The sequence below is a fragment of the Triturus cristatus genome, chromosome 1_1 (genome assembly GCF_964204655.1).
Source record: "Triturus cristatus chromosome 1_1, aTriCri1.1, whole genome shotgun sequence".
In the NCBI taxonomy this organism is placed as follows: Eukaryota; Metazoa; Chordata; class Amphibia; order Caudata; family Salamandridae; genus Triturus; species Triturus cristatus.
The window spans coordinates 44,219,461-44,242,478 of NC_140579.1; the positions used below are offsets into that span (position 1 = coordinate 44,219,461).

General features: G+C 46.3%; 1 protein-coding gene across 1 annotated transcript in view; it reads left to right on the plus strand.

The window, feature by feature from the left end:
* Nucleotides 1–23,018, plus strand: part of LOC146869315 (complement C4-like) — a 529,345-nt gene that overhangs the window by 382,775 nt on the left and 123,552 nt on the right. Inside the window, exon 31 of the mRNA XM_085634104.1 lies at nt 21,629–21,787. Within this exon, the coding sequence (XP_085490230.1) occupies nt 21,629–21,787 (159 nt within the window). The remainder of the gene's footprint in view (nt 1–21,628; nt 21,788–23,018) is intronic.

Below are 23,018 nucleotides of genomic sequence, written 5' to 3' on the forward strand. Positions count from 1 at the left end.
ATATCGCCACATGTTCGTGCACAAGTTCAGTTTCTGGGGCCATCTGCAACACCTAGGCAGATCCAAGAGCTCCACAAGATCATGCTGAGACTCCTTTCGCACTCCCTCTGGCATGCCTGCGGGCACCAAGGAGCCGGGAGTCACTCCATCTGGGATACCGCGGGCGGGTTCGCCCTCGTCACTAGTTTGACCCTTTGAGTGTATCCCTGGATGTCTTCCAGCCCCTGTACCAACTCTGCCTCTGCCTCCCGGATCCATGCCAGGTCCCAGAGCATCAACACCGATGCCGACTCCACCGACACCAGAGGGAAAAGTGCCCATTGTGCAATCCAACTCAGAGTCGGTGCCTATCCACCCTGACCAAGGCTGTTCTCAGTTTCCATCGAACTTCAGCCATTTCTATGTGATCCGCGTGATGTACCACCTCCACAAGGCAGATCTCATACACCACAATCCTTGTTTGGGAATAATTCTAATAATGACTATGATGCAGGAGATAAAATTACCCAACCCCACCACATAATAAAACTGGTATGGTGACCTCAGACAATGATATGATGATCTTGAAACCTCTCCTAATTCTGACCTAATCCTAATTTTTTCACCCTCAAGACCTGCCACTGGAGAAAGTGCTTCCTTAGCAATGGTCATGTGGATGGCGGCAACGTTATCGACCTCCAGCTCTTCCACCTTAGAGGTCAAAACCACTGTCCTCACCAAAAGTACTCCAGCTGGAGAAAACCATTCCTGAGCTCCTGTTACCTTTAAATGAGGCACTCACTGATGCTCTTCTAAGGACCTGGGCCAAACCGTGCTATGGACCCCCAGTCAATCACCAAGGTGCGAGTTGCCACTGACCTCCCCCGGCGACTCCTCCTCCTATTTCTGTCAGCATCCCTCCCCTCAGAGTTTGGTGGTGCAAGCTTCCACTAGTTGGACGAATCCAAATGATTTCTGGACTACTCCTCTGGATAGGGAGCCCAAAAGAGTGGAGGCCTTTGGGAGGGGGTTATTTTCTGCCACTAGCTTGGTTTTCAGGTCTGTCAATGAGAGTTGCCTGCTGGACCACTATTCTCACATTCCCTTCTACGTCATCCTCATCAATAGTCATAAGCACTGAATAGTCCCACCCACGCGCTGGGACCACGGAGCACTTATAAAATACATGTCTGCTTATATATACAACAATCTAAAAATTATTTACACTCACAACAATTGCAGCCTATAAACAGGCAAAAAGTCCAAAATGTATTATCATTTGAAAAAGAAAAGCATTTGCTATCATAAATGTCAACATATAATAAAGGTGAACATATCACACATTTCACAAGCTTTATTTAAAAGGAAAACAAATGAAGGACAGAATTAGCTAATAGGCTGCAAGCAGTACATTCAGCTACCACAACTGGCACTGTGCATTTAAGAACCTCACAGTACCCTCAGTATTTCATAATGTCCCACACGTGACAGGTACATCAGCTCATTTTTCTGGCACCTGGAAACAGATCTTGGGGGAATGAGCTCTGCTATGTTTGGCAAATATCCAAAGAAAAGATTTATTACAACTTGTTTTTAGATTTTTACTTGAAGTCCTTTTAGGACTGGAGTAATTTAACACCTTTTTTCTGACTCAAAGTGGCACAAACATATCCACTCAGAGTCTGTATCCACTGCCTTCCAGAAGATCATCATTCTAATGCAAGCAGGCACTGTAAAAAACTCTTCAGAAGAACACTGAGAAAAAGGCAAAAAATCAGACTGCATGGACTACAGGATCAACAGCAGGAAAAAAATTAGGAGAAGACTGCTGCTTCCTCAAGAAGCCATGGTGAAGGTCAGTCTATCATCGGAGCTCTTTACTCCCGCTTCAAGGACTCCCCTAGAGGCAGATCCACGGAGAGAAGGCATCAAGGGGAGAGATATTGTTCCTGATCTACGTTGAGGAGTATGATGTTGAGGACCATGACATCGGGGAACCTATCTACCTGTTCGCCGTCGACTGGTAGTCCATCAAAGCCAACATCACACAGTCGATCGATGTCAAGGCAAGTGTCAACATCAAGAATCCCTCTGTCAATGGCAAGACTACTACCATCGGCGTTGAGTACACCTCTGTCGTCTGCAACATCAAGGTCGACGTCAAGGCACTCACCGTCGAAGTCAAAAACACTGCCGTCAACGACAAGCCAACTCCCGACAACATCAGCACTTCCTCTGTCGAGGACACCACCAAGCTTGAAGTCGAAGCAGCCACCGTTAAAATCAAATGACACCACCAGCAGTAGTAATGTATCTTCCATCTACGTTGAGTCTTCCTTTCTTGACGTTGAAGACTTCACTGTCGCATTAGTCTCGTTCAAGACCAACCTCTTTGACGACAAGGTCTAGCTCTCTATCCTGGACCTCCATCAATCCACCTGTCACCAAGATGGTTGCAAAACTTAAGTAAGCAGAGAAGTGGTACTCCTGGTTCAGATTTTTCCTGCACCTATTCATCCTCACGTAACACCCTGGAGACAGTCTGCTCTATCTCGTTGTCTCCTGGTCCAGTCTCATCTCCAAGACTGTTATGAGAAACTACTTCTGCTCCATCTCCAGCTGGACAGATATCCCCTCCAAGGACAAAGAGATCACTGAGGAGAAGGCATCAAACTCTCTTTAGATCTAGAATTAGATCTCTGAGCGCCATGAAACCAACCGGTGAACAAGCGCTCTACAAAACTCCGATAAGATAAGATCTAGAAGACAATCTACTGCAAGATCTGCCTCATCTCAGTCAAGACGATCAGAGAGAAGATCGTCAAGGTCTCATTCTATGCCAGAATCTTCAACTCTCTAAGTCGGAATCTCTCAACAACTCCAACACAGACTTCAGACCATTCAGAACACCGCTGCAAGACTCATGCTGGACCTCACACTCCACGACCACATCACACCGCACTTCAGAACGCTTCACTGGCTCCCCATTCACAAGAGCAGCCAATTCAAACTTCTCACGCACACATACAAACCCCTACACAACACAGGACCAGAATACCTAAACAGATGCATACAGTTTCACCAACCCAACAGACAGCTATACTCTGCCTCACTCTCACTCGCACACATTCCCCGCATTTGCAAAAGCAAAACTGGAGGTTGCTCATTCTCCTGCATCACACCCAAGACATGGAATGACCTCCCTCAACACACCAGAGCCTTCGCCTTACTTCTTGAGGTCCACAAGAAGCTGAAGAAATGGCTCTTTGTATAAGCACCCCACCTTGGGGACCATAAAACTACACACCTGCCCAAGCGCCTGGATGCCTGCTCAGGTGATTACTGTGCTATACAAATCAATATAACATAACATACTACATAGGAGATATTCGCCTTCAACTCCATCGCAATCTTCTATAAGAGATTGCTCCCCAACACTGATTGATACTCCTTCAGGTAGAGTCTCTGCGGTAGATGATCTCTCCAACTTCAATGAGATATTAGTGATAGGGGCTGAGAAACATCACAATGCCCACTTCTACTACTTTGACTTAAGACATTTTTGAGACTTTACACCAAATACCCTCATCTAGACTTGTATTACCTTTGATTCCAGGTATTTTAGAGCCTGCAACACAGCTATTTTTGATGCCTGCATCTATTAGGTCTGTTTCTTCCAGGTTTTCTAAAGAAGTACAAGCCACCAGATCATGACCCCCTTTTTTTTAGGCAAGATCCTGCGCCAGATCCAGTGATTGTAGCTTCAGCTAAAAAAATCACATACAGTTGCTCCTGCTTCTACTGCCCCACCAGACAAAAAGGGCAGAAAAATGTGCGGTACACTTGCAACAATTATGAACGCGGCAAGTGCGACTGCTCTCTTGGGAAGAAATGATTGTTTCCTGTGGGATTCATTACAAAAAAACACTCCCCTAGGAAGATAGATAAGACTCCCAAGAGATCCTTAATTAAGGCATGCTAATCTCAAATCAAATCATTGTAGCAGCAGCAGACTTAGCCGACTTGGCAGTTCATGGGTACTGCCCATGACAGAGACAGAGAGACAGAGAGACAGACATGGCAAGGAGTCGAGTGGGCAGCCACATAAGAAATTAATAGAAGTGACAGAAAAAAGAATGGCTAAAAGGAGTCCGGATCAGAAGAAATCAGTCATACAGCAACTTGAGGCTCATCTTAACAAAATAATTCAGGGTCGCAGTCTTCCACTCTTTTTGTAGCTGCCTTACCTTCTGCAGATATCAAGAAGCCTACCTCAGATCCAACTCACATATCACACACATCGCCTGTAAAAGCATCAACAAGACCATTGAGAAGACCATTGACAGCTACGGTGCCCACTTCAACGATTTCTACTACTACAGTATCAACTGCATCTTTAACATCAAGGTTAATCTCACAATGTCTTCATCGTCGAAGAGACCGTCTATGGCTGCAACGGCATCGAGACTGAAGACGGCTGCTCCATCGTCGATAGATGATCGATAAGCACCCTCGTCAATGACCGCTCGGATGAGGAATTTGATCACAATGAGGCTACTTACTTCCAAGGGGATTTATCATTTACAGAAAGGCCCCATGACAAAAGAAGATCATATTGGGAGTTTCACAAGGGTTATCCTTATGAAGAAACTTTTGAAGAACTAGCATTTCAGGAACCATTGATGCAGGTTCCTATAGCCATGGTTACAGACCTTCGCATGAGCCTTAAGAATTATTATAACATTTTTCCAGAAAAGGAAACAATAGCACAAAAGCATCACCAAACTTGGATGTACCCAACTGGTATTTTGTCATGTTATCCTGAGATAATGACATCGGAAAAGCGCTCTACTGCACAGAAAAGAGACCTTCCACAGCTAAGACATTTGTAACCAATTACTATTCGCAATGATTATGTTGATCAGGGAAACGACAATGAACAACCAAGAGAAGGTAAAATACCTTGTGATCAGGATAGAAATATGGGAAGCAAATGAGGTGACTATGTTGTACCAATACCTGCCCCCCAGCACCTCCGGTGGACAGTTTAGCACCAGATGATAATGGGAGCTTCAATGCCCTCTTAATAAGAGCTGCTAAAAGGTTTGATCTGCTAATATCTGTTCAACAAACAGTTTCGTATACGAGTTCAAAGAAACAACAAAGAAATCTGTGAGATCTATCCTATATTTGAGTGGCAGGCCTTAAAGTCAAGAAACACCCTGCTATGGTGGCAGCCGTAATACTTAGACTTGATAAGAAATACAAGTCCACTAACAACTCCCCAGCTTGTCTAATAAATCGTCTGAAGCTAGATTTAGTGGTTATACAGGCGGCGCAACCCGGGTCCCAAAAAAACCAACAGCGCCATATTCAACTCCTCCTGACAAAGAAGGGTGGAGGTTGGACAACATCTGAAAGCGTTCTTTTGCTATGGCAGCTATGAGTATAAGAGAGTCCAATGCATTAGCCATAGTGGGCAGGTATGGCCATCAGATGTGGTCAGAATTAACACAATTTATTGACTATCTACCACAGTACAAGAAACAAGATACAAAATCTATCCTTCTGGAAGGAGAGAAAACATCCACGGAGATTATCGATACAGCAATGTATGTAGCATTGACTGGATTCAGACAAATGGCCGGAGCAGCAGTTTTAAGAATGCATGGCTGGCAGAAAGCAACATCGTTTACACCTGAAGTACAATAAAGTTTTTGGAATATGCCATATAATGGAGAAGCTCTTTTACGGAAGAATATTGAAGATGCGCTTCAATCAATAAAGGCTGATACGGAAATAGCAAGATCACTAGGAGTTCTCCAACAACACAGGTTTCAGTCATTTCAAAGTGCTTGGGGGTACTCCTCCTTCAGAGGAGGCTATTAGTATTAGTGATATCAGCCATATATTCACCAACAACAGGGATATTGTCAGCAATTCATTCAGCAATCTTGACCTACGCCTTGCCGAGCGTCCTGACGGCCCTCCCGCCCCACTACTCTATGCTCCGTGCAGATCGACTGGACGAGAGAGCGGGTGGCGGGGTAGCCTTGATTGCCCGCAATGGACTTCATTTTCAGACACTCGCTTCGCCCACGATACCAGCAGCTGATTGCCTCGTAGTACGCTCTACTTCTTTTAAGATCCCAATCACCTGTGTATTAACATATCGACCACCCCAGCCATCCCCCGGCTTTCTCTCGGCCTTTCAGAACTTACTGGTCACACTAGCAGTCAATAGCGCCTCTGTCCTCGTTCTGGGAGATTTTAATTTCTGGCCCACTGATCCCGCCGAGGCTACCACATCCAAAAATTTTACTCAATTGCTTCTCAGCCTCAACTTCACTCAGCACGTTCATGGTCCTACCCACATCCGGGGCCACATCCTCGATCAGATATGGACACTAAACATCCCGACTTCCGTTCCAACTATCTCGCCCTGTCTATGGTCTGACCACTCCGTGCTCGCCTTTTCCCTGGATCTGAGCCATAAAATAACACCTTCCTTCCCCAATAACATCTGGGCAAGGAATTGGAATCGAGTCGACATTCCATCCTTGTGCAACTCGCTAACTGCCACCTGCCCAGATTTATCGGGCTCGGCTCCACACCTTCAGACTACCATCCTAGATCGCTGGCTTGCCAAAGCCTGCGACCTAGCGGCCCCTCCGAAGCGGATTACCATCAACCGCACCCACAATGCCAACAAGTGGTTCAGCCCTGGCCTTAAAGCCAAGAAACTGGAGGTACGGCAGGCTGAACGAGCTTGGAGAAGAGCATACTGCCCGACCCGGAGGCTACATTATGTTACTACACTTAGCGAATATAAACAAGCCATCTTGGCAGCCAAGACAGAATATTTTTCGGGGCGTATTCTAGCTGCAGAAAGCCAGCCACGCGAGATTTTTGCCACCGTCCACGAGCTGGCATCATCGGACAGAACTCTGCCCAAGATCCCCCCCTCTCAGGCCCTATGCGACTCGCTTAAAGAGTTTTTCATTGAAAAAATAGTTTGCATTAAAGCCAACATTCCCTCCCCTTCGCCCACTTTCACCCACCCCCAACCACCTGGTAATAATTTGTCCCTCACCTCTATTCCCGCACTGACTAGAGAAACTCTGTCCCCCCTACTTAGGCATGTCAAGTCGGGCTCTCCAGCTGACATCTGTCCGGCACGCACTCTCCGTCAGATTTTTGCTGAGTGCCCATCCCCTGTCCTCACTCTCCTGAATGATTGTTTCACATATGGCCTTGTCCCTGCCCCCTTCAACACTGCCATAATCCTCCCCATATTAAAAAAACCCGGAGCGGACCCTGCTTCCCCGGCAAACTACCTCCCTATGTCCCTTCTCCCTTATCTGGGAAAGGTAGCTGAGTCCCATGTCACCCAGGCGCTCAGCTCCTTCATAGAGGACAGTAACTACCTTGCACCCTGCCAGGCGGGCTTTCGCCCCCGCCACTCCACTGAGAAGGTGATCATTTCGGTCATGGACCAACTCAGGGAGGGGCTTCATACCAACACCCCCGAGGCCCTTGTCCTCCTGGATCTGTCCGCCGCTTTTGACACGGTGGACCATTCCATCCTCTTGTCCCGTGTCAGGGCGGCGGGCATAGGGGGACAGGTGCTGGCCTGGATAGGCTCCTTCCTGGCAGACCGCACCCAGGCTGTCCACCTGGCTGAATTCTCTGCCCCGCCTCGTAGAGTGCAATGTGGTGTCCCTCAGGGCTCCTCTCTTTCCCCCCTTTTATTTAACCTTTACATTTTCCCCCTTATTTTTGCACTGCAACAAATGGAGGTCACAGTCTCCAACTATGCTGATGACCTCCAACTTATTTTTAATTTCTCCTCCCCCTCATTAGGTATCACTAGCTTCCAGTCCGTCATGCTGTTTATACGGGATTGGATGAATGCGAACCATCTCAAACTCAACCCGGATAAAACAGAGCTGGTACTGACTGGCGGCAGTGGTAACCCTTGGTCTCCCTCATTTTGGCCCCCCTCTCTTGGTTTACCTCCTACCCCTTCTCATTCAGTCAAGACCCTTGGTATCACACTCAATTATCATTTGACACTTCATTCCCACATTAGTTCTGTTGTTTCTTCTTGTTTCTTCTCCTTGCGTATCATTAGGAAAGTATCCCGGTTTTTCTCTCCCTCTGCACTCAAATTGATTGTAATGGCCATGGTCTTATTTAAGATCGACTATGGAAACATTATTTATAATGGTGTTCCCGCCTATGCACTTCAACGCCTTCAACTGGTGCAGAACCAGGCAGCTCGCCTGGTACATGGCCTATCCAAATCTCACCACTCCTCTCCCCTCCTCACTGCCCTTCATTGGCTTCCCATCAAACAACGGGCCCTTTTCAAACTTGGTTGCCTTACTTTTCAAGCTCGGGCGGGCACAGCTCCTGCTTTTATCAACTCTGCTATCACCAATTACTGCCCTTCTAGAGACCTACGCTCATCCACCAAACCCCTACTTGTAATTCCCCGTTTCAAGAAACAAAGATCGGGAGGCCAGAAATTCTGGGTCCTTGCGCCCACTTTCTGGAACACCCTCCCGCTCACCATCCGACTCTCCCCCTCCTATATGGAGTTCCGCAAGGCCCTTAAGACCCTATTGTTCCAGCAAGCTTTTAGTCCCTAGCCCCTTAGCCTCCCGGGCCCTTCCCCGCCCAGGAATCCCTCCAGCGCCAAGAAACTGCATAGAGAACGTGCGCTCTATACATTTTTAAAAATTCAAAATTCAAATACGCCAGCAACTCTCTCCAGGTGACCCAAAAGGAGAAAATAGCTGGCACAGGGAAGGGACACAAATTCTCCAGAAGACAGTGACAGAGTAATGACACTGGTCGCCTCTCTTCAGGTTGCTCGTTTAATTGTTAGAGACACTCTCAACAACTTTTACGAAAACTGGAGATCCATACCCTCGGTCTGTTGGATGTTGGATATCATTCAGCACGGTCACACCCTACAATTTACTCAGAAACATCCTCGCAATCCACCTTGCAGGAGGTTACATAAGCACCTTTGGCTGTTGAAATAGAAAATAAAGTCGCTTATGCTCCAGGGAGCAAGCAAAAAGGTCCCACATGCTCACAGAAACAAGAGTGGTGGGGCCGAATGGGGGTGGGATTTTGACAGACGACGACAAGGGAAAATTAAATAAATAATGACTTTTCCCTTGTTGTCTGTCAACATCCCCCACCCACTCGGCCCCACCGACCCACTGCTCTCACCTGCATGGTCGAGGCTGCTACAACGTCTTCCTATTGAAGAAGAAAAATCGAAAATGGTGACAAGTAATGGATTCGAGACAGCTCAACAAGTACCTCAAAAAACAATAATTCAGAATGGTTACGCTACAGGATATCATTCAGCTGATAATCCCAGGGGATCACATGGCATGGCTAGATTTACAAGATGCCTACTTCCATGTTCCCATCCATGTCAAACTCAGGGGGTATCTCAGATTCAAGTGGCCAGATGTTACTACCAATTAAAAGTCCTCCCTTTTAAATTGAAATCTGCCCCAAGCAATTTCACCATGTGCATGGGACCAGTAACAGCTTGCCTGAGGAAAAATTGGCAAATATTCCCATACCTGGATGACTGGCTAATAAAAACAACTTAAGGCCAGGCGGCAGTACGTTCCACGAAAGCATCCCTTCAAATTTTCAAAAATCTAGGTCTCAAACTAAACAGGGAAAAATCATGCTTTATTCCGAGCCCACAAATTGCATTCTTGGGGGCATTCTAGCCACAAAACTCTGCAAGGCATTTCCTACAGAAGAAAGAGTTACCAAGACAATAAGATTAGAGTCTGCCCTCTAAGGAAAAAAGTCTATTTCAGTCAGGCAGTACAAATCGTTCCTGGGAATAATTTCATCTTGCATTCTACTGTTGCCTAACTGTCATCCGTTCATAAGACCACTACAGGAACAAATAGACAAACAATAAAAACATTAGACAAGGGTCATTCGATGATGTGATCAGCATAACACCCTATAAGGTAAAGGCTATGAAGTGGTGGAAAATAGAAGACAACATTTCCATGGGTCTAACTTTTTTTAACAAGTCACAAAAGCAGATACACCCATGGAGTGTTGGGAGCACATCTCCAAGATTTGGAAATGAGTGGCAAGTGGTCGACCAAAGAGAAACAAATGCACATACATTTCCTAGAACTGTGAGCTGGGGCCCTGGGGCTCCATGCTTTCTTCCCAAGAATAAAAGGATCGGCAGTAATGGTCCAAGCGGACAATATGACCACAGTGTTTCATATAAAACAAGCAAGGAGTAACAAGATCACATCTACTGTGCAAGGAAGCACAAGGCATTTTGGAATTGGTGTTTACACCACAAAGTGTAGTTTCCATGAAAGTGGAGCATGTACAGGGCAAGGAAAACCAGTGGGCAGACGATCTAAGCAGATCTTTAAGAGATTGCCATGAATGGGAGATGTCACAAACACAGCTTTGAAAGGATTCAAATGGGGAAAATTGACCTTAGACCTGTTCGCTACCCCGCTTAGTCAGAAATGCCAAAACTATGCAAGCAGGTTCCTGCACAAGGGATCCTGGGGAAATGCATTACAGGTTGCATGGACAGGAATTTTCGTGTATACCTTTCCACCTCTACCTCTGACATCACAGATTCTGAACAAATTGAAGAGAGAACTGTGTTGAATTATCCTTATTACATTGGTACACAAAACTTTTCCTAATGTCCGAACAGCAACATATTGCGTTCAAACCAGCCCAGGATTGCTGTCCATGAAAAATGGGCAGGTAATACATCGGATACGGAATCACTCAATTGAGTGGCCTGGCTCCTGAGAACAATGGGTTCCATCAGTAGAATACCTCTCAACAATGCAGAGACAGACTGGCAAAAGAAATAGCTGATTCCACAAATAGATCATATAAGGCAAAATAGCTAAGGATTTGCAATTGTTGGTCTACAAATAATTGCCATCCTTTTTCCTCAATATCAGCACAGGTATTCCAATGCCTACTCAACTTAGCTCACTCTGACTCATTGTATAGCTCAATCAGAGTTCATCTTGCAGCAATATCTAGATTTCAGGAGATCCTGGAACCAAAAGTCTTTATGGTCAGACAGGCTCATAAAATCATTTTTAAAAGGGCTATTTTGGAGCTTACCCCCGCCAATAAAAAAAAATGGCAATTGCATGGCAGCTTAGTACAGTCTTTGCACCATTGATGCGATAGCCTTTTGAGCCTATACACAAGGTGGACATCAAATATCTTTCACAGAAGACAGCTATTCTCATAGCCCTTAAATCTGCTAGAAGAATTAGCAATATACAGGCATTCACATACCAGGACTATACTGCAATTTAAAAAGGATAGTTTTATTGTACATACTAACCTTCATTTCTTACCTAAGGTTCCAACAGATTTTCACCTTAATTAACCAATTGCCTTAAAGACGTACTTTCAGAACCCTCCAAACATAGCAGAAAGAGTGCTTCATTCCATGCATGTTAAAAGGTGCTTAACATTTTAGATCAATATCGAAAAGAAAAAAACGTGATAAACTTTTGGTCACCAAGACAGAGAAAAGCTGTGTCACGAGTTAGTATAACATTCAGCAGCCATAGCTTTTTGCCATGAAAAAGCAGGAAGACCGCTTGCAACCAAAGTGCGTCCTCATTCAAAAAGAAGTGTGGCAACCTCTACGGCTCTTTCTGATGCAGTATCATTACCTGACATATGCAGGGCAGCCACATGACAAACAGACATACCTTTACCAGGCACCATTGTCTAGATGCAACTACCAACCAAGATGCAGCTGCGGCTCAAGCAGATCTTCACAACTTATTTCAATTGTTAAAATTGTAACATGGGAATGAATGTATATATACATGCATTATATATATATCGCTTATAAACTACAACCCTTATATTATACTACCGGCCTCTGCAATTTTCTATACATGTTAGATCAAGTTATTACTGCTTGCTATTCGGATTCAAGCATGTGAATCTATGAAAAATTCAGTAATGGAGAAACAAGAAGTTACTTATCAGTACACTATGGTTCCCCAGTATTGATGTATTTAATAGATTCACATGCGAGACACCCATCTCCCCTTCAGGCGCTCAGAACATTGATTGACAGAGATACTAGTATTCCGTATTTAGTACTCTTGTGCACTGAAATCTAAGGTTTGGTAGCTCTGGAAGAGTTGAATGAAGCAGCGGCTGCTCTCTGATTGGCTGGTGTTTGGTTCTACCTACAATGATGTGGATTAGTATACATTCTCATGGGGTTTTCCTTTAATTTTCGTTTGTTTGATTTACTCTGATAACTATAATAACCGTGGGCCTCCCACCTCAAGATTCAAACATGTGAATCTATGAAAGATATCAATACTGGAGAACCACAGTGTATTGGTAAGGAACTTGTTTTTTTCATCAATACTAGTATTGCTATTTATTGACACGCCTGTGTGCAGTCAACAGACTCTTCAAGTGGTGCCCAATTGTTCCTTATGGATATACCCTTTGGATGGTGCAAGGCAGGTTCCACACTAAGATGCTTTAGAGAGAGCAGTGCCACAGTATGCTCCCTGAGCTTATCTACCCTGTCTCACCAGCTAAATGAATCCTACTGTTCCTTTCGCGGTTTCAGCTGGGGTACCCCATACAGACAGCCACTTCAGCCTCAGCAAAGTACCCAGCAGTTTCACAGTTCATGGTGTGGTGACTCCCTAGTCAGGGACAACATACGTATGTCCTCCCCCACCAACCCCCCTCCCCCCAGAACCCTGTGCCCCAAAAGCAGATCCACCTACCAAACTACTCTAGCGTGCTCTTAGTGGAGCACAATCACCCTTCTGTAGGCAGAATCCAATGACTCTCACCGGGTTCGCAGGCCAAAACATCTGAAAGGAAAGTCCCGCAGATGTTCCAGGATGAATACATCTTACACTTCACAGCCACTCCCCCACACCTTCTACTATCCCCTGGAATGGCTGACGGAGGACCATCTGCCCATCTCACTGAGGGGAGTCAAAGCCCCTATTGGCCAAAGGGTCTATCAAGAGGGTGCCAGCTATCAAGAGGGTGCCTGTGCCAGAAGAGGCTCATGATTGTTATTCCCGCTACTTTCTGGTGACAAAGAAGGACGGAGGCCTTCATTCTATTTTAGACCTGCACCCTCTCTCAAAATGCCTACTCTGGCCTAGGTTTTGTCTGCCCTTGACCCTGGAAACTTGATGGTGGTGTTGGATCTGCAGGCCTCCTATCTCCATACACCGGTCCTGCAGGCCCATCAGCTCTACCTGCGGTATGGAGGTGGTAGCAGCACACCTTCAGAGGTCAGTTTTCACCTACCTTGATGACTGGCTGTTGAAGGTGGGCTTGCCCCAGGCAGTCGTCAACCACCTCCAGACTACGGCGAACACTCCTGTCATCTTTGTGTTTCACTGTCAGTGTTCCGAAGTCATACCTGACTCCTTCTCAGACACTCAGCTGTTTTGGCTAATCCCCACTCCCCCCTTTGAGATTCTTTGAATTATTTAACCCAAACCTTAGTGGGGCTTTTCCGTTCTGCTTATGCAGTGCTCCTGGAGAATTGATCGCCTGTCTTGTATTGATACAGGGACATTCTCCGTATAGAACATACCACCTTATGCACAGAAAAAACAATTCAAGAAGAAATATTTGACATTTCTCTGTCGAGAGGTTATAGTAGTAAGATTTTGACACATTTGTCTAGACTCTTGAAGCATGTCAGTTTCTTCCCCTGTTAGAACCCTCACCCTTGACAAAGGTGAACGTGGAACATCGTGCTTATTCATAGAAGATTGAGCATGAACCTGATATGAGAGTACAAATCGCAATGGCTCCATCCACAAGTTTCTCTAGATCCCTGAGTAAGCAGATGATTTAAACCTTTCCAGGTTTTAAAGGATTAACTCATCAACAATTCTGTCTTAGACATTGACTCTAGCACAGCAACTTCACAACAGGCAGGCAGTGATATACCCAGATTCAAACTGATACTAATAAAATTGTCCTGAAAACAGAGGCGATATTCTCAGTCTCTTCCAAATTCGGAGTCATGTAGTGTCTGAACAACTGCGACATCTGTATTGAATTGAGGGATCAATGAACATTCAGTAGCATTCACCATCCTCACCGAGGATTACATTTAAGATTAGTTTAAATTGAACCTCAAGCATTGCCAGACACTTATAAATGGAAAGAATAAGGTTGCCATTGACGGTGTCTCAGGATAGGTTATTGATCAATACAATCAAATTTAGAACCAGTCTCTTAAGCATTGGCAGCTGCAACATTTTGTGCATTGGAGCATAAATCCCAAGTTACTGGTTCTCCCATATTTTATAGTAGACTGTTTTAATGCACAAAAAAGTGGTGTCTTAGACTTAACACAGGGGAAGACAGGCTAACTCTAATCTCTCTTAATGAGCCATTAAGTGGTAAATCATGGGATGCTTCAGGTGGTGGAATGGTTTGCCAAGGCCATCATGGTAGCAACAAACACATGAAAAACATAAACATCAAGGGGCATATTTAACAAATATTCACGCAGCGCAGCAAGCGACCTCACTACGCTGCGCGAAAGGGCAGGAATGTGATTTATTTAACATCATAAAGGAGTACATTCCTACACAAAAAAACCCACAGGGGCATTCTCCTCTTTCTCACAGTGCAGCACTCATAGAAAGAGGAACAATTGAGGAGAAATAAATATATGTTCGAGGCATATGAGCTGCAGATTGTACACTTGTGCATAGATCGCCATCTGGTGTTGGGCCCGGATGTTTGCAGTTTGTTTTTGTTCTTGGACAGTCTTTGGAAGTCACGAGTTCGGTGACTCCTCCTTCGGTCCGTACTGCGCATGGGCTTCGGCTCCATCCTCAGATTGTTTTTTTCCGCCATCGGGCTCGGATGTGATACTTCGTGCTCCGGCTTCGAACTTTTCCAGTTCCAGCCTCGACGGAAAATCCTCGTCCATCGAGATTCTTCATCAAATCATCTTCTTCATCTCTCTTAGAGGCACTTTCTCGATTCCGCACATCGGCACCGGCCTTCGGGCCCTCCTCGACTCCGGTCCCGGCCGATGGAAAGGACTCCGTTCAAAAAGTGCCCAAAATGTGGGTCTAAATTTCCCCACACCGACCTCCATCAGGTGTGTAACCTTTGCCTCTCTCCCGAACACGAGGCCCGAGACTGCCCCGCCTGCAAGTCTTTTCGGTCGAAAAAGACTATCCGGGATCGAAGAGCTCGACGCACCATGGCGCACTCATCGACCTCGGCTCCACCGGACATCTTCGGAGACGACACCGGAGCTTCGGGGCAACAACACACCGAGCAGGAGGAAGACATCGTCAGCGCTTCCGAGGCCGACCATTCCGACCTGGAGGACATCACACCGGCGCAGAGGGTCGTGAGTACTCTACCCCCTCCCACCCCCGCGCCCATGTCGAAAGAGACTCAGGTTACACCTTCGCCTCCGGGCCTCGGGAAAACCAAACAGACAGCTTCTATCACCCCACCTTCGGGCCCGGTGTCGAAGCATCACAAGTCTCATGGCGGCTCGGGCTCGAGCCAGCCTACTCCTGGTGCCGACAAACACCGTTCGGCACCGAAGAAAGTGACACCCAGTTCGGCTCCGAAGCCACCGGCGCCGAAGCCTGGACTCTCGGTGCCGACAAAACACAAGCATAAATCCCTCGGCACCGACGCTCCCGCGCCGAAGCCTACCTCGACACCGAAAAAACCGGAGGTTCCAAAAAAGCATGGCGCAGAGAAACCACCCAAGTCCTCGGCTCCGAAAACATCGGCGCCAGCAGACGATTCGGTGCCAGCGGAACTATTTACACCTGATCCTTCTCAAAAAACCTTAACAAAGGATCCAAAGACTGGGCTCTTGATTTTGTCTATCAAGAAAAGACGTCTTGACAAACCGGCTCCTCCTCCACCGCCAAAACGGAAGGACTCTGCCACATCTCCTTTCAGAGTGCCCTCCCCACCACCTCCTACATCTCATCCACCTCCTCCACCTCTACCACCTCCTGTCCCTCCCAGGTCTCCACCACCCTTACCTCATCACTCCCCAACCCCGTCTCCAGAACCTGATTACGGGGATCCAGATTATGATCCAGCGGACGCCCCGCTGGACCCCACACCCCCAGGGACCCCAGACCCATGGGAGGATTACCAAAACCCTGACATACCAGATGAGCCTCAGGATGACATCTATCCATCCAGGCCATCTCCCCCGGAGGACTCACTAGGGTTTCACCCCTTAGTGCAGCGGGCAGCACACTATCATGGGGTAGACCTACATAGCGAACCAGTTGAGGAAGATTTCTTACTGGATACGTTTGACATTCAGGATAAATCTACAGCCATCCTGCCCATGCTTAAGGGTGTTACCAACCAAACATGCAGCAGAAATGTTCAAGGACCCAGTCAGGGCCAGGGTTTAAACCCCAGAATAGAAAAAAAAGTACAAGGCAGCCCCCACAGATCCTGCATACATTAAAGGACCTGCTCCTTTAGATTCACTAGTTGTGTCCACAGCTAGAAAGCGGTCCAACTCCCAGTCATCAGGTGAGGCTCCACCGCCAGATAAGGAGTCAAAACTCTTAGATGCGTCTGGTAAACGCACTGCCTCGCAAGCCGCAAACATGTGGCGTATTGCGAATACACAGGCTCTGCTTGCGCGTCATGACAGAGCACACTACGATGAGCTAGAGGCTCTTATGCAACACCTCCCAGAGAAACACAAACACAGAGCTCATGAACTAATTCAGGAGGGTAAGCTCATTACTAACACCTCCATTAAATGTGCCCTCGACGCAGCGGACACTGCTTCTAGAGCTATAAATACTAGTGTTCTGCTTCGCCGTCATGCCTGGCTCAGGATCTCAGGGTTTAAGCCAGAAGTCCAGGCATCCATACTAAATCACCCCTTTGACCAACAACACCTATTTGGGCCAAAGGTGGACGAAGCATTAGAAAAAATGAAAAAGGACACGGACACAGCAAAGTCTATGGGGGCATTACAATCCCAAACCCCTAGACGCTCCTTTCGGCGTTCGTCCTTTCGTAGCACAGGCAGAGGTTACTCCACCGATAGTGCTTCTACCTCCTACAAGTCCCCTCCTCAAACTACCTTCTCAAAGGGCTACCAAAGAGGTGGATACAGGGGCAACAACAATAAGGGCAGGGGCAAGACCAACACCACCCGTTCTGCCACACCGCCCACACAATGACTTCCCCTCGCTCCCCCCAGACCATCCCACTCCGGTCGGGGGCAGACTACAAAACTTTGTTCACGCCTGGGAGTCCATAACATCGGACAAATGGGTCACCCAAATTATTCGGTCAGGGTACTGTCTCGAACTAACATCTACCCCGCCCAATATTCCACCAAGGCACCGTTCAATGTCGCAGGAACATTCCACACTGCTCAAACAGGAGGTGATCTCCCTCCTCCAAAAACACGCTATAGAGCAAGTCCCCGTCAATCAGCAAAATTTAGGGGTCTACTCCCTGTATTTTCTAATACCAAAGAAAGACGGGACCCTGTGGCCCATTCTGGACCTCCGGCCTCTAAATGCATACATACATTCGGACCATTTCCACATGGTCACCCTCCAACAAGTTCTCCCACTCCTCTGTCAGGCAGACTTTCTCACTACATTGGACTTGAAAGACGCGTACTTTCATATTCCAATACACCCTTCTCACAGGAAGTACCTCAGGTTTGTGGTAGACGGTCAGCATTACCAATTCAAGGTTCTCCCCTTCGGGGTCACAACCGCACCACGGGTGTTTACCAAATGCCTAGCGGTAGTAGCAGCACACCTCAGACGCCAACACATTCACGTCTTCCCTTACTTAGACGACTGGCTGATAAAAGCCGCGTCCTACAACCAATGTGTGCAACATACAAACAGCACCATCCAACTGCTCCACCAGCTAGGCTTCACGGTGAACTATCAAAAGTCCCACCTCATACCATCTCACACAAAGCAATATCTCGGAGCCACTATAGACACCTCCAAGGGTATAGCCTATCCCAATTCAGCCAGAATCGCAAGCATACAAGCCTTGCGCCAAACATTCATTGCTCAGCACTCTCTCCCAGCAAGAGTGTTCATGAAGCTAATAGGGTTGATGGCATCTTGCATCTTCATAGTGCCACATGCAAGACTCCACATGCGTCCACTCCAAGAGTGCCTAGCACGGCAGTGGAACCAGGCCCAGGGACAGCTGACGGATCTGGTGTTGGTAGACGGCCGCACACATCACTCTCTGCAGTGGTGGAACACCACAAACCTTTCCAAAGGGCGGCCGTTCCTGGACCCGGTTCCCCAGGTGATTCTAACAGCGGACGCATCGCTCTCCGGCTGGGGAGCGCGCCTCCTACACCTCACAATGCAAGGTCTATCGACAACACACCAAAGTCGCTCCACATCAACCATCTGCAGCTATTGGCGATCTTTCTAGCCCTAAAATCCTTTCAGAAACAAATTTCAGCCAAAGCAGTCCTCATTCGCACAGACAATATGACTGCAATGTATTATATTCAAAAACAGGGGGGGGGACACTCTCCTCAGCTCTCCCGCTTAGCACAGAGCATATGGAGATGGGCAATTCCACAAAAAATCTTTCTCCTGGCACAACACGTCCCACGCATACAAAACACCATGGTAGATCTGCTCAGCAGACAAACGCAACAAATACACGAATGGGAACTGCATCCACAAGTTCTTCGCCCATTCTTCCGCAAGTGGGGGCATCCTCAGATAGACCTGTTCGCCACCCACGAAAACAAAAAATGCCCAAGCTTCGCCGCCAGATACCCACACCCATTGTCCAAAGGCAATGCGATATGGATGAACTGGTCAGGCAAATTTGCGTACGCCTTTCCACCTCTCCCGCTAATTCCATTAGTGGTCAGGAAGTTACAACAGCACTCCCTCACACTCATTCTCGCAGCCCCAACATGGGCCAGGCAGCCGTGGTACACCACACTACTACAGCTATCGGTGGTACCACATCAAAAACTGCACCTGTCCCCATGCCTCCTAACTCAGAACCATGGAGAAATCAGGCACCCGGACCCAGCGCAGCTCAACCTTGCGATCTGGCTCCTGAAATCTTAGAATTTGGGTACCTTAACCTTCCCCCTGATTGCATGAACATTATCAAGGAAGCCAGGCGTCCTACCACTCGAGCATGCTATGCCGCAAAGTGGAAGAGATTTGTTGTTTACTGCTGTAACAATACAATCAACCCTTTAGATGCATCCATACAGCACATCATATGCTATCTACTCCATCTTCACAGGTGTAACCTGGCATATTCATCCATACGCCTACACCTAGCAGCGTTTGCTGCTTACCTGCAAAACAGACAGCATTTATCACTGTTCAGAGTGCCCGCTATTAAAGCCTTTATGGAAGGCATTAAACGAGTAATTCTGCCCAGGGCACCACCTTCCCCTGTATGGAATCTAAATGTAGTTCTTACAAGGCTAATGGGTCCGCCCTTCGAACCAATGCATAAATGTGAACTACAGTTCCTCACCTGGAAAACAGCTTTCCTCGTAGCTATCACTTCCCTTAGAAGGGTTAGTGAAATACAAGCGTTCACTCTACAGGAACCCTTCTTACAGATACATCACAGCAAGGTGATACTTCGTACAAATCCAAAATTTCTGCCCAAGGTCATTTCCCCCTTCCATCTTAATCAATCGGTGGAATTACCGGTCTTTTTCTCGCAACCTCAATCTGTTGCAGAAAGGGCTCTACATACACTTGATGTTAAGAGGGCTTTACTGTACTACATACAAAGAACGCAACCTTTCAGGAAGACTAAACAATTGTTTGTCTCCTTCTCTCCACCGCATAAAGGCAACCCCATCTCTAAGTCAGGGATAGCTAGGTGGATTGTAAAGTGCATAAAAATTTGCTATCACAAGGCAAAGAGAACATTATCTGTTCCACCTAAAGCCCACTCTACAAGAAAGATAGGGGCTTCTATGGCTTTTCTAGGGAACATACCCTTAGATGACATCTGCAAAGCAGCCACATGGTCAACTCCGCACACCTTCACAAAACATTACTGTGTAGACGTGCATTCCAAGCAACAAGCTAGTGTGGGCCAGGCTGTACTAAAGACACTATTTCAAACCGCTGCAACGGATGCCGGTGGTCGCCGCTAGGGCTGGGTACTGCTATATAATCTATGCAAAAGTGTACAATCTGCAGCTCATATGCCTCGAACGGAATATGCTACTTACCAGTATGCATCTGTTCTCGGCATGTAGAGCTGCAGAGTTGTACACGCCCACCCGCCTCCCCGGCTACCTGTATCCGTTCCAGTCTATCTTATTTAGATACAACACACATGGGTTTCTTACTGTTATCACTACGCTCCATCTTTTCCCTGCTGGCGAAAAACAATCTGAGGATGGAGCCGAAGCCCATGCGCAGTACGGACCGAAGGAGGAGTCACCGAACTCGTGACTTCCAAAGACAGTCCAAGAACAAAAACAAACTGCAAACATCCGGGCCCAACACCAGATGGCGATCTATGCAAAAGTGTACAACTCTGCAGCTCTACATGCCGAGAACAGATGCATACTGGTAAGTAGCATATTCCTTCTCCTCGCTATACCTCTCCTGGGGAGGGGTAGCATTTTGACACATTCTCAGGACTACCATTAGTGGTAAATCTGGGAACGCTCCAAAATCTATGGGTGGATTCGTGGACACCCACGCTTCACCCATGGAACGCCGCTCTGGGGCAAAGTGACGTAAGGCATCAATTTGTGCTGCCTTGCATTACTCCAGATTTATCAAGACATACAGGGCCACGCAGAATCGCCTTACTTGGCTTCGTAAATCTCATTTAGGTTTTGTGTCACACTTATGCCCTCTTGAATCGTGCAAAGGTTACACAAACCTTGATAAATCTGACACCAGGTATATATATTTTTAGGAAGCATAACAGAAATTTTGTAAAAATGTGAGTAAAAATGACAAGAAAACTGTAATGAAGTAAGAAGTGTCCAATAAGTTATCAGTGTTAATAACGTAGGCAAGTAAAAAGATCTTGAGAATGTGAAGGGTTTTCCACATTACCTTCCAGTGAATTCCACCCGCTCTCCCTGGCAAGTAAGTTGGACTGATACAGTGCCTATCATTGGATAGTATCCCTAATCCACAGGAATAAATATCTCCTTACAAGTCTTATATATTTCCTGTGAAATATGGATTTTGAAACCTCTGTTAGTGTGTGCAATAACAGTAGCCAAATAAGTACAATTTGAGTATTATGACTGTGTGGGTCATCACAGTATATTTTGTGTGCACTTGATGATGGGCATCAAGGGAGGAGTGAAGGTTTTCAGGCAGACAGTATTGAAACAGTGTAAATGAAGAAGAGGGTTTTGCAACTGTGGTATTCACCAATAGAATAAAGGGGTGCAGATGCATCACAACAAAGAGAGGCTGGAGCATGTACTTAAATGAAGATATGATTCAAAAGAAGAAGTTATGTTGCACCTGGGATGGAGGTGTTTTTAAGGTGAGATAGTAATACCAATTCTGTTTTGCTTAAGGACACTGTGGTTGCTTTGGAGGCCCTTTCTCGCTACTGGACGAAGACCTACTCAACAGAGGGAGGGAATCTTGCCCTCACTATCTCTTCGCCACAGAGAAGTTTCAAAAACAGACTTCACCTGGACAAACACAGCAAACAAGTGCAAGAGCAGTTGCAGGTAAGTCTTCTGAGCCAATAAACTGGTTTCAGTCTTTAGATGGTAATCCACCAGTGCTTTGGAGAGCACACACGTGCAGTTCACAGCGTATAACACAGGCAAGCAAACAGGCAGCAACATTGAGCACAATAGTCATCAGCATCAGCCACAAACCCACAGTGATTTCTCGACCAATTCAGCAATAGCTCACAGCATATGCCGCTGTCATAGATTAAATTACCTGCACTAAAGAGGCCATGATCCAAGCAAACAACATCAGACATACCTGACTTCCCTCACTAATATTGCTCCTAATACATGCTGAGGATGAACGACTGGGTGAGGGTCAGAGCTGCAGCCTCCGTTTAGAGAAGTGGAATACAAGAATAGAGACGCATAACTGTATAATAAACTGTATCCCAGATGCTTATGTTAGGCTAATCTTTCTTCATCCTGTGTCCCTGGTATTATAGTGTAGTATCTGCCTGTAGGCAGGAAAGGCAGAGCTGTGACCTCATGATGAGGCACATCTTGAGGCAGTGTGTTTTGGCGTTCAGCGCGCTTCTCTTCCAGGGGGTCCTCATCAATAGTCATAAGCACTGAAGAGTCCCGCCCACGTGCGTGGATCCCGGAGCACTTTTGAAAAGTATGCATATATGTATAACAGGCTTAGTACATTAGTACCTTACATATATGTTTGCAGATTAAAGAAGGCTCAAAATAGGCAGAATTTACAGAATTTTCATTTTAAGAACCAGCCAATTGCATAGAAATGCATCACCAACAAGAAGTGACCATAGAAAATCTTTCCAAAAACATTTTTTTAAAGGAAAAGAAAGGAATATTTTTTCAGTAGGCTGCAATGCAAAGCATAGAAGAGAAAACTGCACAGTGCCTTTAAGAACCTCACAGTATCCTCTGTATCCCATCATGCCAGTTGGGTCAGTTCATTTTTCCGGCTCCTAGAAACAGGATACTGGGGCACTGAGCTCTGCCTTTTTGGACAAAGTCTTTTAGAAATCTTTGCAAATATTGTACTTCGAGTTTTAATTCAAAGTCTATTGATATTTAGGGTAGTTTGACACCTTTTTCTGATAGACTATTATATATTTGTTCTGTTAAAAATGTTTTTACTTTTTGTGAAGTGCCCTTCCTGTGGAAAAAGAAGACACCGTGAGACCCCCACAGGCTCTGCATAATGTGCCTTCTTGAGGATAACATTCATGATTCCTGTACCTATTGACAATCTTTC